Source organism: Oculina patagonica, chromosome 6 (genome assembly GCF_052425735.1).
Source record: "Oculina patagonica isolate OP01 chromosome 6, crgOcupat, whole genome shotgun sequence".
Classification (NCBI taxonomy): domain Eukaryota; kingdom Metazoa; phylum Cnidaria; class Anthozoa; order Scleractinia; family Oculinidae; genus Oculina; species Oculina patagonica.
The window spans coordinates 24,651,420-24,665,317 of NC_135763.1; the positions used below are offsets into that span (position 1 = coordinate 24,651,420).

General features: G+C 38.6%; 2 protein-coding genes across 2 annotated transcripts in view; both read right to left on the bottom strand.

Moving 5' to 3' along the window:
- Positions 1-1,218, bottom strand: part of LOC144656783 (uncharacterized) — a 27,756-nt gene extending 26,538 nt beyond the window's left edge. Inside the window, exon 1 of the mRNA XM_078517022.1 lies at positions 994-1,218. Within this exon, the coding sequence (XP_078373148.1) occupies positions 994-1,020 (27 nt within the window). The 5' untranslated portion in view covers positions 1,021-1,218. The remainder of the gene's footprint in view (positions 1-993) is intronic.
- Positions 1,219-2,320: 1,102 nt separating this feature from the next.
- On the bottom strand, positions 2,321-13,485 carry LOC144656615 (uncharacterized). Its single transcript, XM_078516860.1, has 14 exons — positions 13,205-13,485; positions 11,565-11,641; positions 10,790-10,955; positions 9,925-10,034; positions 9,330-9,470; positions 9,076-9,214; positions 8,462-8,588; positions 7,650-7,722; positions 7,164-7,271; positions 6,555-6,638; positions 6,208-6,319; positions 5,184-5,450; positions 3,490-4,959; positions 2,321-2,799 (listed from the first exon to the last, which is right to left on the bottom strand). The coding sequence occupies exons 1-14, from the start codon at positions 13,260-13,262 to the stop codon at positions 2,621-2,623; spliced, it is 3,111 nt and encodes a 1,036-aa protein (XP_078372986.1). The 5' UTR covers positions 13,263-13,485; the 3' UTR covers positions 2,321-2,620.
- Between the last annotated feature and the right edge of the window lie 413 nt (positions 13,486-13,898).

A 13,898-nucleotide genomic window follows, 5' to 3' on the forward strand; every position in this document is an offset into this window, starting at 1 on the left:
ACATGAGAAGATAAATAAATTTTCATATCTCCAAGCAACCATGTAATATCCTCTATATATCACTGTTCTACTTGTATATAAAAAGACAAATGACTAACAAGATACGTACATAGTCCAAGCATACAAACGTAGGACTAAAAGATTCCCATTCTATAGCTGTTACTAAATTTTTCTCTGATTTTCTTCTAATGTGAAATCTTGGGAAAACAAAACAGCAAGGGGTCTATTCACCTCTATGGGAGTCTGGTATTTTGTTTATTAAACAGCAGGAACGTCCAAATATTTAAAATGTTTCTAGCTATGTACAAGTTCTTCCCTGTCCTATAACAGGCTTCTCTTGCATTACCGTAAACGAAACCACATTATAGAAAACATTTACGATCAATGTGTGTGTGTTGAACACGAAATCTTCACAGAACAAATTAGCATTCATGGTCTGCTATTTTTAATGAAGCTTTATAAACCCGAACGATACGCAGATTACACTGGAAAGCGAAACTATTAAAACGATGGAAAATTGACGGAAAGCAAACGAAAGATGCTTTGGCTGGATCCATAACTTAATCCGGCGAAAACACTTTTCAGGCACTTTAATTGTTTGTTTGTTTCTTCAAAGTTCATATATCAAAATTCGCATACCAAAGACTATCAAGCAGCAAAGCTGTTGTTAAACGACACGTTTTTCGAAGTCGTTAAGTACCAAAAAAGCCAACTGGCGAGTAAAACTCGCGTAAACCTCGAATAAACACAATGCTGTAACCGGTAGATCAATTTACGCCGCTAGTTCCTCCTCGGCGTTTTAATAAATATAAATTACAATAACGCTTTATTTAGTAACCATAACCCCGGTGTGAAATTAAACAGCAAAGAAAAGCAACAATCTAGCTTTCGCGACTTGCAAATGATCGTGTCAACACTGCACAAAGCCAAACTGAAAGAGCAAAAGGATTGTCAATAAATAAATGCCTGAAGTTCATTACGAGAGTAACTTACCGACTCCAATATTATGAGGCTTGACATATTGGCTGCGGAACTTTAGCCTCGATTGTTTTCCTACGTTGTCATCTTGAGCACTGGTGATGGGCTTTAAATATATCCATTGAGAGCAGACTTTCGCTTTAGGTTCAGCTCTAGAGCTGTCTGCAAAGGACTGCAGTTTATGTCAACAAAAGCGCATCCAACTTCACCACAGCAAAGTTCAAGACGCGGAACCGTCGCCAATGAGACTGGGCAGGAATGAATAATGATATCCCGTCATGCACTACGAGGACTAAGGTGCCCGACCCGAGCGGAAGGTCGGAGCCGAACGGAAAAGAAGTTCCGATTCATATTGTCCAATCAAAGCATAGCAGGAAAACTTGACGAACAAATAGAACTAGAATCGACACGTATGCATATAGGACACAGCTTCCAGGTTGGGAGACTGACATGTCAGGGTTTTTGCAAACGAGGTTGGCTTTTTTGTTCTTTGCTCTAACAACGGGCTAACGCCCAAAACGTCTACTTCGAGTTATGACCAGTTGATTGCGCAGCTCTGCTAGCGATGTTATACTTATACTTAGCAGAATTAGCAACAATTCTACCAAACCAGTAAAACTCCGTCTCTTGGAAAAGTACATGTACTACTTTCAGATTGCATGAACTGTTAATTTTCGTCTAAAATGTTCGTCGCGGATGAATGTCCCGATTTAAGTATTCTCTGGATTGTAAAAATGTTTGTTGAAATGAAAAAAAGAAACATTTGCACGCCGCGAACGGCAGTCGAACCCGCGCGATAAGCCAATACGAACACAAAGCAAACTGCGGAGTACAAGCAACACTAAAGGCAACGGTCCAAGTACGCTTTCATTGAATAATCGCGAAAGATTGCACTTTTGCTCTCCATTCGTTTCAAACTGCGATGACAGTCACAAGTCACTGCGCATAGCCGCAATGACCTGTCCTTACATCACGTCTGTGGAAATTAGTATCCCCTCTCAGTGATGTATGCAGTAACATTCAGTTCCAAGCGTCACTTCCTTCGACTTGCTCTTGATCTTTCTTTGGTTTGCTTCATGAGCCTAGAAGTCCAGTGCGCACGCAAAAGAGGGCGAGTCGGGATGGCGATTTTGTCATTTTATACTTCACTGCACAATTGCGACGGGCACACCTTCTCGTTTTAGTACTGTGTACTGCAATAAGGGAAATAAGTTTTGCCGTAGGCTAGAAAATACAGTTGTAACCTGCTTTTAGCAATACCGTACTCTTTAATAGAAAGTAAAGGCTAAGCTAAATACTTTATAAATTAGGCTTGTGTCAATCTTGAGATATATTTTAAAAATAATATATGATCAGTTAACAAAGTAGAAATTTCAAGCTTCGCTAGGCAAATAATCAACTGATCTTAAATACCTCTTATTTTAGACACTTAAAAGTTCTCACGAAGACCTCCAAAAAGAGAAACAATCCACAGTCATCTCAAGTAAACTAAACTAAATAAAGTAAGAATGTGCCAAGAAAACAGGAAAATATATGCTTGGCTAAACTATGAACCATTTTTTAGAAAGTAAAAAAACAACTACGTTATAATATAAATATACTAATCTCTGCATACTAAATTATCTTATAAACAAGCAGTGTTTCAAAATTCTGGCGAATCAGACAGACTGATTTGTAGTTCTGCGATTGAAGGAGTTGTTATCTCTTCAGGTAAACTTGTATCCTCAGGTAAACTTGTGTCGCTAGCATCTGATACCCGAAGTTCTTTCTGTATGCTTGCGATGTCATTGTCAATTTCATCAATTTCAGCCTGAAGATCCTCTGAAACAAAAGAAACGCATGTTAGAAAAAAATGAAAATGTAATGTTGTTTATAGTGATCATGCAGTTAGCTTCATATCTCTTCAAGATAGCTATTTTACAGGCATGCCACTGAAACAGAGAAAACAAATATTTTCAATGAACATAACATAGTTAAAAATTGCCACTTACAGGGGACAGTCTAGTTGGCTATATACAAAGCGTGATCGAGGATCAGTTGAACTCGGGAGGACCAAAAAAAAAATCCAGCTAGTGGCAGGTTGGAATGTTTAAACCCGGGACCTCCAAATTAGAACGCCATCGCCCTAAACCACACGGTCACGCTGCGCTCCTCCAAAAGAACAAACGTACGTTGAAGTGGCTATGGAAAATGTATCTGCCACTTGACCATCAATAACCAAAATAAGCGCAGAAATGCGGCAATGTTTTTCAACTTGTCTCGCAACATTGATAAACCTTAATAAAGGTTTTGTTGTTGTTGTTTTTACATCGGTTAAGTGTTGCTGTGCGAATTGCGGCGCCGTGTTGCGCTATCTTTTAAAATTGAGCTCATATCTACTAACACGGGAAGTGTAATACGCACAAACTTTACTTGCAATGCAACAATGTTGCGAGACAAGTTGAAAGATAATGTTTTCCGCATTACTGGGCCTTACGTGTATAATTACATGTAGAGTGCAGCATTCCTTACCTGACAGAATGTTGTTAGCTTTATTGTGTTCCTCTCCTTCCTTTGCTTTCTTTGATGTGCCACTTGCAGCGAATTGGCCCTTATTTGAGGCTTTTCTTTTCAGTGCCAGTTCTTTCTTGGGTGCAGAATTCTTCTCAGCAGCATCTGAGTGTGCAACACTTTTAGGCATTTGCTCTTCTTTGCGAACATCATGAGTATTTTCGGGTTTTGCAAGCGCGGGGCTGACGAAGTGAGGCTTTAACAGTTTGGGCATTTTAGCCGGCGCTTTATCTTTCTTATCTCCCTTAGTCGCCATAGGAGGTTTAAAAGCAGCCTTCACTAACTTTGGTAAAGACTTCTTCCGAGCTGAACTGTCTTCACTGAGGGCTACTTGTGCACGGACATCCATACTTGCGGCCGATCTTTTAAGGGCAAAGCCTGGTTTGTGAGGTAGTGGTTGCTGTTCACACTCCCCATTTTGATCTACGACTTCTGAACTTGAGGCTCCTTCACCACTACTACTTCTGGACTTGTTACTCTGTCGTTTATTGTTACTTTGTTTACCTGCTTTATTTGCTTGTTTCTTCGGTTGAGCAGGTCCTTTCCCTTTACCCGAGTCTACACCATCAAGAAGTGATTGTGATGATTTACTCTGGTTCGGCATTTTGTCCACTGTTGCGTCTTCTTTAACGGGGTTATCTTGGGAGATGCTTCTTGACTTCCCTGACTTTTTTCTTTGTTGTTTTTCTTTTTGAACGCCTAGCTGGGACTCGCTAGATGTGTCGCTACTCTTGGCCGTCTGGTTCGCTATTTTTTCCCCTGTTGTGTCTTCTTCAACGGGTTTATCTTGGGAGATGCTTTTTGACTTCCCTGACTTTTTTCTTTGTTGTTTTTCTTTTTGAACGCCTAACTGAGACTCGTTAGCTGTCGAAAATTTTGAATTGTTTCTTCCTTCCTCTTTTACACAAGGAGCATCTTGTGTTTCCATTTGATCCTTCTCGACACTTTTATCCGGTCGTTGGCTTTTTTCCGCCACATTCTGCTCCTTCTGTGTTTCTTTTGTTGATGATTCAGTAGTTGTCACACCGTTTACACTTTGTGTTACTTTCTCCCCTTGTTTAGAGTTTTCTGAGAGGCTGCTTTCAGAGTTTTCTTGGATATCCTTGCTCGTCTTTCGTTTCTTTCCGCCTTTTGATTCACCCGAGGTTCGTCTTTTTTTAACAACGTTTGTTTCTGTGCTTTTATTTGCAGATGAATTTCCATTACTTGTTTCAAGTGGTTTTGTGGTAGGTTTGCCCACACTTTTTTCGTCTTTGCAAATGGCTTCTTCAGAATCAGTTTTAGCGTTTGAGACAGGTGGGACTGAAGGTTCAAGTTCTTTTGGAACTGCCGGAGTGTCTTCATTCTGTTTTGGGGTTTTTTCAGGTTCATGGAGAGGCTCGCTTGTCTCAGAACTGGGACGGCAACCATCACTGTTACTGGGCAAACATTCTGTGGAAAAAGGAGAAGCAAAAGATCTTTTTCAATATAATTTATATTTAGCAAGAGTATGTCTTTAGTACATACTGTACTCAAATCCCATTCATTTATTCCACTGTCCAATCTGAATAATCTTGGAGACAAAGAAATATTATCTTGATACTAACCTTGATATTTATCAAGTAAGTTGAAATCACCCAATGGTACTAACGAACAGTAACATAATTGACACTAACCTTTATTAAAAGCATCACTGCTGGTTTTCACTGAGGCCTCTGAGGGCGACGGATTAGCTTTGTTATCTTTTTGCTTTCCAGTTTCTTTCTTTCGCTTAGAAAAACCACTTTCTTTAGTCTTTGCCTTGCTTTTGGCAGTCCTGTTTGTTGGCTTCTGTTTTGAAGTTTTAGGTTTTGGTGGTGTTTTGGACTTTCGTCGCTCATCTTCTTCTAGACTGCTGTAACTATTTCCACTGCTGCATATTTCCTGGCTTGATGAGTCTATAACTGAATATGTAAACCAGCTTAAGTCATTTACTGAAACGTAAAAGGTCTGCCTGTAGCTGGTTATAAACAAACGTATATACTGTCTTCACATTAACAATTCTCAAACCCATTAAAGGTTGTCTGAGCTTAAGCAAATAAGTTAACACCGTTAAAAGTACGCATACTCTTTTGCTGGCATTGACTTTGTTCATTTCATCGTCTTGTTTATATTTAGCATATGGCCAATCGTTGGAATGGAGATACGTGACACAACAGTGTCTCCTGACCATGTCAAACACCTCGAACTTTATTAAAGAAAAAGGAAAATGATGTGTCATGAACGAATCTCAACTTTCCTTTAAATCTCAGATATAATGGAGGACAACCTCACTGTCGCGTTTTTTTTAATTACCGGGACACCTTTTTAGACAAAGTGTCAAATATAACTTGACCAAAATAAGCGGCTAACAGACAAATTTTTTTATAACCATGTGATCAATACTTAGATCCGGGAGGAGGTGTCTAGCGGCGCTATAGTCATCACCCTCAAATGAAAGCACTGCCATTATATTTGACTTCTTTTATTGTTTAATACTTTAATTTGTTCGTCAAAATTTGTTGAAATTGGTTATGAAAACATGCAGGATGATGTACTGAACTGATCTTGACAAAAATCTCCCCGGATTGCGCGTCTTGACGACGTTGAGTAGACGCTAATGTTAGCGGCTATCAATTTCTGTAAGCAGGTTTAGAGAACAGAGGTAAACATTCTTCTCACCAGAATCTCCAAGTTCTTCTACTTCCAAGCTAGCTTCGCGTTCCTCCTCTACAGCTTTATCACCAATAGTTCCTTCATAGCGTGCTGCAAAACCATATTGTGCAAGTCGAGTCTGCAACGAAAAGGCTTCAAAAATTAGGTTGTTTCGGATTCAGGAGCTTAGAAATAAGACACAAATACCGTTTGCTTTAAGGACCTAATGATGAGTATGAAACGAAAGATAAAGGAAAACTTCTACGTGAATCAGTTAGACCAATTCAGTTTAGCTTATATAAAGGGTCGTGATATCTTAATGAGAAAATACAGTAATCCTTTCTCCGCGATAAAGAAAAAAAGACAAACTGCACCTGAAGAGGCATTTGTGCTGCACTTCGTGCTGCCAGAGTGGCTGTTGTAAGCTGTCTCCTATAGTTCTTCCCTCTAACGGTAATCTGAAATTTAAAAATCGATATTCAGTAGTTCAGTTAGACTGACTGCTAAAGAATCTCTAATCTTTCAGATCTTTGGACATTACTTATAATTGCATGCAGCCAACAAACAAACAATCAAACAACAAAAACAAGCTTGCGAACAAACAAAAGTTAAACCGAAATCGTAAATACTCTTTTTCTTTGGCCATCGTAGTTTGACTAAAAATAACACGCAAACTGCGGTGATAAACATTACGGACAAACGCATTGTTAGATTTAGCATACGAAACGTCAAGTAAGAGGTCTATTTTTTTCTAACAATGCGTTTTTCCGTAATGTTCATCACCACAGTTTGCGTGTTATTTTTAGTACCGAAATATGCTTACTTTCATTTTTGTCTGACAGATTAACGATCCACTTCCTTAGATCTGTGGAGAGCACGTTTTCCACAACAAGAGAGAAATCCACTAACTGTTTAACGTATTAGTTAATCATTTTTTAATCTTAGAAGACTAAAAGATTACTGATCGGACAATGCCAACAAACCTTTCCCATATCCTCAGGGTCCTCATCACAAGAAAAGTTGCGGATACAAGCAGCGTTAACCCATGCTCTGGACACTTGTTTATCAAAAAACACCACGTGGTAAGACACCTAAAATACATACTCTAATATTAGAACGTGTACTGAACATCTGCATTTGTAATCGCTTATTTCAGTAGACGTCAAGGAAATCCTTACTACTTTTTGAGCATCAAGAGTCCAGCAAATTCTAGTCGTTGCAGAAAATGATACAGTACATGTACATGACTATACAGAAGGCATCAAGTGCGAAAACTTGACGCTAAAATGTGCGGAAGACAATTCCTTTTCAGTTTTGGTGTCCCGAGAAAATTTTAGAATCAGGTCATGTTCCGGAGTCGCGACATGTAAGAGATAGTGTCCTAACGGGTAGGAGTGAACAGCGCAATAACAGCATGTATGTCACAGATTTGACGCCTCGCTTTAGTGTTATAGTTATCAATTATTTACCGGGGTAATATCGTCTTCACCAGTTTCACAATAATAACCATAATCGGGGTCATTCTCCATCATTGCTGGCCACCTGTTGACGAACAAGTGTAAATAATGAGTCATCAGGATTAATCTCAACTGGCCGATAGCTGCCAACTCGGACTATTTTTTATTACTGTACGGCCGTGGAGTTGCTGTATGAAATCTGCATGTCGGCGACTTTATATCAGTTTTTAGTAGTCTTTTTCGAGTAGAAACTGAATTAAGCTTGTGTAGGAAGTCAGTACTATCCCCTAGCTTGCTAAGGGCACGTTCGTTTGGGAATATTCCGGAATAAGAATATATTCCGGAATATATTCCGGCTATTCTGCTCCTGGGAGCAGAATAACCGGAATGGAAATCCAAGTATTCCGGAATAGGAAGAGCAGCCGAACGAACGCTAACTCGCATTATTCCAATTATTCTTATTCTGGATTGATCCCAAACGAACGCGCCCTAAGAAAACTGATCAGCGTTCAATTCCAAATAGAAATAGGAAACTTTCCCTGTCGTGGCCAACGTTTGCCAAGAAACGCAGAAATTGGTCATTTCACGATGAAACGTTGTTGTTGTTGTTGAAACTTGCCCGTTTTCGTTACCGTGCATGAGTCACAATATTACTTTCAGCTAGTGGTAAGAGTGCATTTTGATCTCAGATAAAGTCCAATGCCCTGACCACCCGGCGTGGCATGCATCCACCGACGAATAGTCCAGGGAGGGATTATTTCTCAGCTGGACCCCCTCCCCCCAATAAATAACATATGTTGTTCTTATAAGAAGTGTAAACTCACCACGGGTAGCCCACCATCTTTGCCCACACAACTGCTCCACTTGGGTAAGGTGTGTACATCACGTCTAAGTTCCCTCCTTGACTGTCAAACGTTTCTTGTGAAGCACTACATGCATTGTAATGATCATCTAGATATAATAATAAACGAAAACGCTTTATGAGTGACAATTAAAGCTAACTGACCACTCTGAGTAGGACATCTGACTCAATCACGGGAATGGCTATCTCTCTGATATTCTAGTTTATTGGAAATGTGTTGTGAGAACCTAGGTACCTCTGGAATAATGCAAGGACCACTTGTACAAACAGCAGCGAAGTGAAGCCGAATCTTGGCGTAGATCCGGATCAGCAATATTGAATAAGACTTTAAACCAAATGCAAGGCTGATCGGATAGCTAAAAAGGCTAAATAAGTTTTATTGCCCAATATTTCGGCTAGACAAAACTAACCTTTAGTTTTTCAGGGGCTGAAATGAGCTAAGTAAGTATGGATATAGACGGAACATAACCTGGTAATTTTTCTCAGAGTATCCGAGGTCGCTCGCTCTCATTTCGCTTGAGGGAGGGGATTAACTCTAGCCGTATGAGAATCAGGCTAGTGGGAACAGTGCCTTACTTTCATTCATTGCACAGACCCATCTTTCTGGTATCTCCTGTGGATCTACGTCATTTTGAAGGAATCTCCATTTTCCACAGCTGGGGATACTGCACTGAGCCCACGTTCCCTGTTTCCCTGTCTCTTGGGCCTGACCGAGCTGTTAAAAATTATACAATGTCCAGTTTAGTATACTGAGTTTAGAAACTGATGTACAAGAAAACCAAGAAATCAGAGCCTAGTACAAAAAGAAATGAACAAATCTGTGCGCTTACCACTGTCGGTAATGTTTCTTGAACATCGTCGGCGTCGTTTCGTTTTCTAACCTTTTTTGGCTTTGCTAATTTTCTCTTTCGCTTTGTGTTGTTCACTGTAGTTTGACTGTTTGAGTTTGATTGTTGGGAATCATTCTGACTCTGTAATGGTTCAATGAGAACAGGGTAAAACTTTCAAAGACCTTAAAATGGTTAAAATATTATCTAAAAAATGAGTAAAATGGGGAAATGTTTAAATACGTCTAGCTAATCATTAAGGAAAGCAAAGGTTTACGTCAGGTCAAATTGAAAAACACTTTTTAAAAGACGTAGGGTGCTTTCCATTAGTCAAAACTGGCTGGCCGGTCCGGTGGTTTCGAATGTGAAATAGCTTCTTTTCCTGAAGATGTTCCCACAAATCCGCCACAACAGTATACAGGACATATCCGACTAACAACGGAATTCTGTTCTCGAACGGGATACCAGTCTGGCCGGCCATTTCTGACTAATGTAAAGCGCTCTTAGTTTTGCTCTTGCTTTACATTTCTTTCCTTTTTTCTTATTTTCTTCAAACTATTTCAATACATTTTGCATACTGGAAAAGAAGACTTAATACCTGTTGACTTGTGCCAGGGATATTTTGACTGTCTTGTGACAAAGGATTGTCATCAAAACTGGTTGGAACACACTGAACATTTTCCTCACTGTCGCATTGACTCTCGCATACTGAAAACATTTAAGCAAAAGTAATGTTTTTCAAGTGGCTTTCTTCTTCAGAATACAAACAAGCCTTCCCTCAAGTGTGCATATTTACTGTACCCTCCCAAGCTCAAGCTAAATTTGCCTCTGTACTGCTTTTTGCGGGTAATTGACCAAGAAAAGTGAAAAGTAGCTGTTCATGATCACTTCTGAAACATAAACTTCTGAACAATTACGGCATTTAATTAATACATATATGCCTTTGTTTCAAAAAGGTTAAAGTGCTCGCCAGGATCATTGTGTTTTGTTGTTAGACGATCTCCCACGGCATTTTTTTTTCAACCAGGACAATAAATCAAAAATGGGCAACTAAAAGAATTCCTGCAGTGGACTAGCATTCGCATCATTCAATACCCCAGTTTTAGCCCTCTCTTTGTCATGCAACGCTTACAGAACTGAACTAATCATTCTATGGAACCTGTATAAACTAGCGCTACACCCATATATTGGCCATTTTGGTCCAAATGCAAAATTTTTTCATTGATATAAGTCCGATGTAGGATACCATTGCAGCATAAAAGTGCAACGTTTGCCTATATATATTAGCAAAAATGCAACACAAGGATAATTTTGTTTGAAAAGTGGTGTTAAATTTTCAGTTTTCAAAGAAGTCGACAAAATATGTTTTCAAAGCTTGTTTATGACATTACTGGAATAATATTTATTGTGTCAGGTGAATATAATTGATAATTTAAACAAATAACAAAATAAAAGGAAGCTACCTTTTGTTCTCCCGTCTTGTTCTGTGTCACTTTCTTGCATCTTCAGTGAGTCAGATAACTCAGGATAGAGATCTGGGACTGGTTCACTGTATTCAATCTCCCACACTGGTTCTGGTACAGAGCTACTCAATGCCTCGGGGCTGGTGAGTTCAGATGAATTGCTTTCCTGCGCAAAATAATTACCAGGTGTAAAATAACTTACAAACATCAAAATTAAGGTAGCTGAAAACAGTTTCAGCACTTTCCAGCTTATACACTTTGATGGGCTAGTGTTATTAGGATTTATCAGTTACTGCTACAAAATTAGTATCGAACAAATGCCCAATCATTGTTAAACAAATTTTGGCTATTTTCGTGACGTCACTAGTAACCATAGCAACAATATAACCTGTTAAATGAACCCTTAATTTTAGCTTTAAGTGCTTATAACTCAAAAACGAGTTTGGTGACACCCTATTTTTATTATTGGAAAAATGATCAGTATGTTAAGATACAACTTTTTGCCAAATTAAAAAAATCCTTGGAGCGGTTTCAGAGCCACCTTAAAATAACACAAAATTAAGGGTTTTTTAAAATTATGTATTATGTAAAGAAAAATGCCCTTGTTGAGTTTTAGACAAGTCTGTTTGTGCCAAAACCTTACTTTAGTAAAAAGTGTAACAAGGACCTTGTTTGCCCAATCATGTTAAAGCAGTTTGTTTGAATAAATCTCGCTCCCAATGAGTTAATATTTTCTTTATTCTGATTCTCATATAACTCATGTTAGTTAACATACCTTAGACAACTTTTTCAACTTTTTCTTTGATGTCAATGTCTCCTCGTTTGTTTTAGCTTCCTTCTTTTTGCGTTTTCCTGAAATGAAATAACATTTTATCTTGGTGAACTTCTATGAAATACTGTAGAAACTTAGCTCACAGGTGTTATCTATAAAATTCTATAGCCAAAATGTAAACGTGTGTAAAGTGTGTTTTTCTTTGTAACTTTTACCTTACAATTAAGCTAAAAGTAACAAAAAAACACACTTTGCACCCTTTTCACAGCTTTCGGTTACGTTATTACATTAATGACCCTACACGGCTCATACAGACTTGTAACCATGTTTTTCAACGACTATTTAATTTTAGGACTTTTCAAGGACAATAAGCAATATAATATTCAAGGACTCCTTCAAGGACTCCTTTTCCTTTGCCGAAGGAGGTGGGGGGGGGGGGGGGTTAAAATACAAAATACTCAAAACCCCATTGAAGGGGACTCACCTTCAAGGGGTTTACTTTGATATTTGAAATAACAATCGTGATAAACTTACATGTAACTCCGCTACCATTAAAATTGACTCTTTGAGAATAAATGTTTTTTTTCTTTTGACTTATATCCGTGACCAATGCTACCTCTAAAATCTTTTGGAAACAAAATATTGCTTTTTTCTGTAATCTGAATCATTCAAGGACTGCTGTAGTAAATTCTAGTAAACCGTTTTTGTTTTTCATTTTCAAGGACTTTTATAAAATGGTCTAGCAAATTTTCAAGGACTTTTTAAGGCCAGTGCAAACCATGCCTTAGAACATAAGCCACAAACGTATGGACTTTCCAAAGATTAAGACCTGGAAAACGAATCGAGACTAAAAATGTATTTTGAAGCACTTGCATAAAATATAATGTTATATTATAAAGTCAACCTTACGCAAATATTTCTCATAGAAATACCACTCAAACTTAACAATAGCTTGTCAAAAATACGCTTTACTAAAATAATTCTATGGGCTTAATGAAGTGTCGAGTATCGTAGGTTTTAGACAAATTGATAAGTACTTACGGATATCTTAGAGAGTCGGCGGAGAAGATTGTTTATTTGCGAAAATCCGAGCAACCTTGAACCCGTTCAGTACAAGTTTGAATGCTTTAGACAAGTGAGCTTACTATTAAATGTTGTTGGTCGGGTTGCCGGTTCTTGCCACTTAATTTCAACAATAGAATTCGAATAAATAAAGAAAGAAAGGAAAATGCTAAGGCTAAAGCAGGATTTTTTCTGGAAGCTTTACAAGGGTCTTACAAGCTTTAGCTTAAACCTTGGGCATTGTTTTTGCGAGAATTTCGCTTGATATAGCGGCAAAAGTTAAGCTTACAAAATCAAGTTTAATTGTAAATTGACAGCGATCAAAAATGATTTTAGAGGATAAGAAACTACTTAGGAAATTATAAGTCTTGCTACACTAAGTTTCTGTAAGCTTACATGAACTTATCTTGAAGTAAAAAAATACAAAACATCTTCAACCGTAAGCTAATAAACAGCTATAAAGCTGCGAGTACTATGAGACGCTCTTTTTGATTTCGTAGGTGTAAAAAGTAACTGTAACTGTTTTAATCGAACGCTAACTTTCTAAGATGTTATATGAGCATATAAAACAAGTTTCTTACCTTTTGGAATCTTCTTTAATGTTGTCGCTTCACTAAACGATGGAGAAGTGGTCGCCATTTCTCATTTCTTCATTGAATTTTCCCGCCAATTTCGTTTGGCAGCCGCGGCAGTCTTGAGTCACGTGGTATGACAGTAGCTTCTTCATCAAGGTAAAATAAACGATTTTTGAAAAGATTAATTCTTTGATTTCGCTTTCTTAACTTCGTCTGAGCTACATCAATTTATATTAGTCCTGTTGTATGCTTCCTTGGCTTGGCAGTTTATGTTGAATGAGTTGCTGAAAAAAACTTTCGTCATAGACAAAAAACATGCGCGTGCAGCCAGACGGAAAAGTTCTAAAGCGCGCGCTGTAGCTAGGCAGGCTGGATTTCAGGCCTCACTGAAAATTTTCATGTTGTAGGTTTCCCCGTGTTCGTTAAACATGTACCAGACGACAGCGAACAAGAATGCATGGCATCAACAGTGGCGAATTCCATAGGAATCCGTGCTTGAAGGGGAAAGGGAAAAACGGAAAATGGGCATTTTCTTGTCTAAAAACGGGAAAAAGGGGCGAGGTGTAGGCCCTAAGCAAGCTATTTTTTCGTTCTTGACTTTTCTCCGCCGATTTTCGCCCGATAGACTCCCCCGCCCCCACTAACTGCCCCTGGGTCTCCGAGGATGGGCCCTAAGGAGAACGGTTCGAAATGTTCCTGA